We start from the raw sequence: 1,806 nt of genomic DNA, 5'->3' as shown, positions 1-1,806 counted from the left end.
GATCTCAAATCCTATAGTGCTAAAGCATGGGCTTGATCTGATTCCATGCAATGCCAGCCCATGACTCCTTCCCCCTCCCATGCGTTTGTTCACTATACAATCTAGGTTCTCCTTGAAGATTTTGGTTGGGGTCATTTGGGTTTGAGAGGGAGGACTCCAAGAAGCCTGTAAGAACTACCTCCAGGCTACATATTTCTTCAGGGCTTCTGAACACCCTGAAATCAGGGGCAAAAGGGGCAAAAGTCCTCACTTTAATGAGCACAGCGGAAAGATGCACCCCTGCAGGCGGAGGACAGGTTGCTACGCACAGCAAACATGGCTCCAGCATCGTACATTATTTAATCCAAAGGTGAAAGAGGAAAAACAAAGAGACTAGAGAGGTTGCTGCCTCTGCATGTGTGTGCTTCTGTCTCCAGCTCCCCTAGGCTTGGTGGGGGTTTGATTTATTTTTATTTGTACTGGGGTCTGAGTGGGGGGAATGGTGAGGAAGGATTGGGGAGGTATGGAGAGGAAGATTTTTTTTTCTTTTCCCTTCTCTTTCTTTTTCCCTCTTTTACCAACTTAAAAAAAAATTGAATGACTTGTTTGTTCCTTTGCTGTTCACTAACCTGTGTATCCTCTCCTCTTGTGTCTCCTTCTTGTGGCTGCTCGGGCAGATGCCTGTGGCCTGTCGGATGCCGCCCATATCGAGAGCCTGCAAGAGAAGTCGCAGTGTGCACTGGAGGAGTATGTGAGGAGCCAGTACCCTAACCAGCCCAGCCGCTTCGGCAAACTCCTACTGCGACTGCCCTCCCTGCGTACCGTGTCCTCCTCGGTCATCGAGCAGCTCTTCTTCGTCCGTTTGGTAGGTAAAACCCCCATCGAAACTCTCATCCGGGATATGTTACTGTCTGGGAGCAGCTTCAACTGGCCTTACATGTCCATCCAGTGCTCCTAGACCTTGGGCGCTTCCCACCTGCCCCCACCCCCCTAGAGACTCAGAGGACCGGCGGGGGCCATGGACTCCAAAGCTTCGGGGACATCAGGTGGCTGTTGCAGGGTGCAGCCAGGCAGGGGGGAGGTGGGCTGGGCCAACAGGAGCAGCCCACCCTGCAGGAATGCAACCCGAGCTGCAAACCAGGAGAAAAAGAGACTCTCTTTAGGATCAGATCTGTGAACAAGTTGGAAAGGAAAGAAAAAGGACCTTGTGTCTGGTGAGAAAAGGAAAAAAAAAAAAATTTGAAGAGAGGACCATGAGAATTTTAATAAAACAGAAGGAGACTAATGGACCTTCCAGGATTTATTGTGGACGGATGTGGATATATTCTGTACAGAAAAACAACACACATGGAAGTGGACTGAATTCTATGTAGAAACACACACACACACACGCACACACAAACACACATACACACCCCAAACATTGTTATTCATTTTGTAAAATACTAGTCTTTATTTTCATTTTTTTGTAAAATTTAAACATCGTATGCACATAAAAAAAGGAAACAAGAATTAGGGGAAAATAACATTTTCCAAATAATTATAAAAAAATTGTCCTGTGTCTATGTATCTATATCTGTTTTGTATTTTTTTCTGGTTCCAAACCAGATTTCCTGTGATTCTATACTAATAATTTTTGATATAACCCTTTGCTTCTTATAATGAGTGCGATATATGTTGTCGAGGCTGTTCTTCAAGAATTAAAATTGAAGTGAAAATTTAAACAAAAATAAAAGAATTTAGCAAAACCCATGTGTCTGGTTACTTGACAGATGTCATAAGTGCAAGAGAACCCTCCAATTAATTTTCACTGCAATTATTATTAGA

At 44.5% G+C, this 1,806-nt stretch overlaps 1 protein-coding gene across 1 annotated transcript; it reads left to right on the top strand.

Moving 5' to 3' along the window:
• Positions 1-607: 607 nt before the first annotated feature.
• Positions 608-1,383, top strand: NR2F1 (nuclear receptor subfamily 2 group F member 1; the record flags this gene model as incomplete). The annotated part of the gene is made up of 1 exon (XM_040448630.1): positions 608-1,383. A coding segment is annotated over one exon (330 nt), but the record flags the coding sequence as incomplete, so codon positions are not given.
• Positions 1,384-1,806: the final 423 nt, after the last annotated feature.

Source organism: Herpailurus yagouaroundi, unplaced genomic scaffold, assembly GCF_014898765.1.
Source record: "Herpailurus yagouaroundi ecotype Mexico unplaced genomic scaffold, PumYag 29, whole genome shotgun sequence".
Taxonomy (NCBI): domain Eukaryota; kingdom Metazoa; phylum Chordata; class Mammalia; order Carnivora; family Felidae; genus Herpailurus; species Herpailurus yagouaroundi.
The sequence above is the reverse complement of the archived record's forward strand: the minus strand, read 5'-3'. Positions and strand labels throughout refer to the sequence as shown.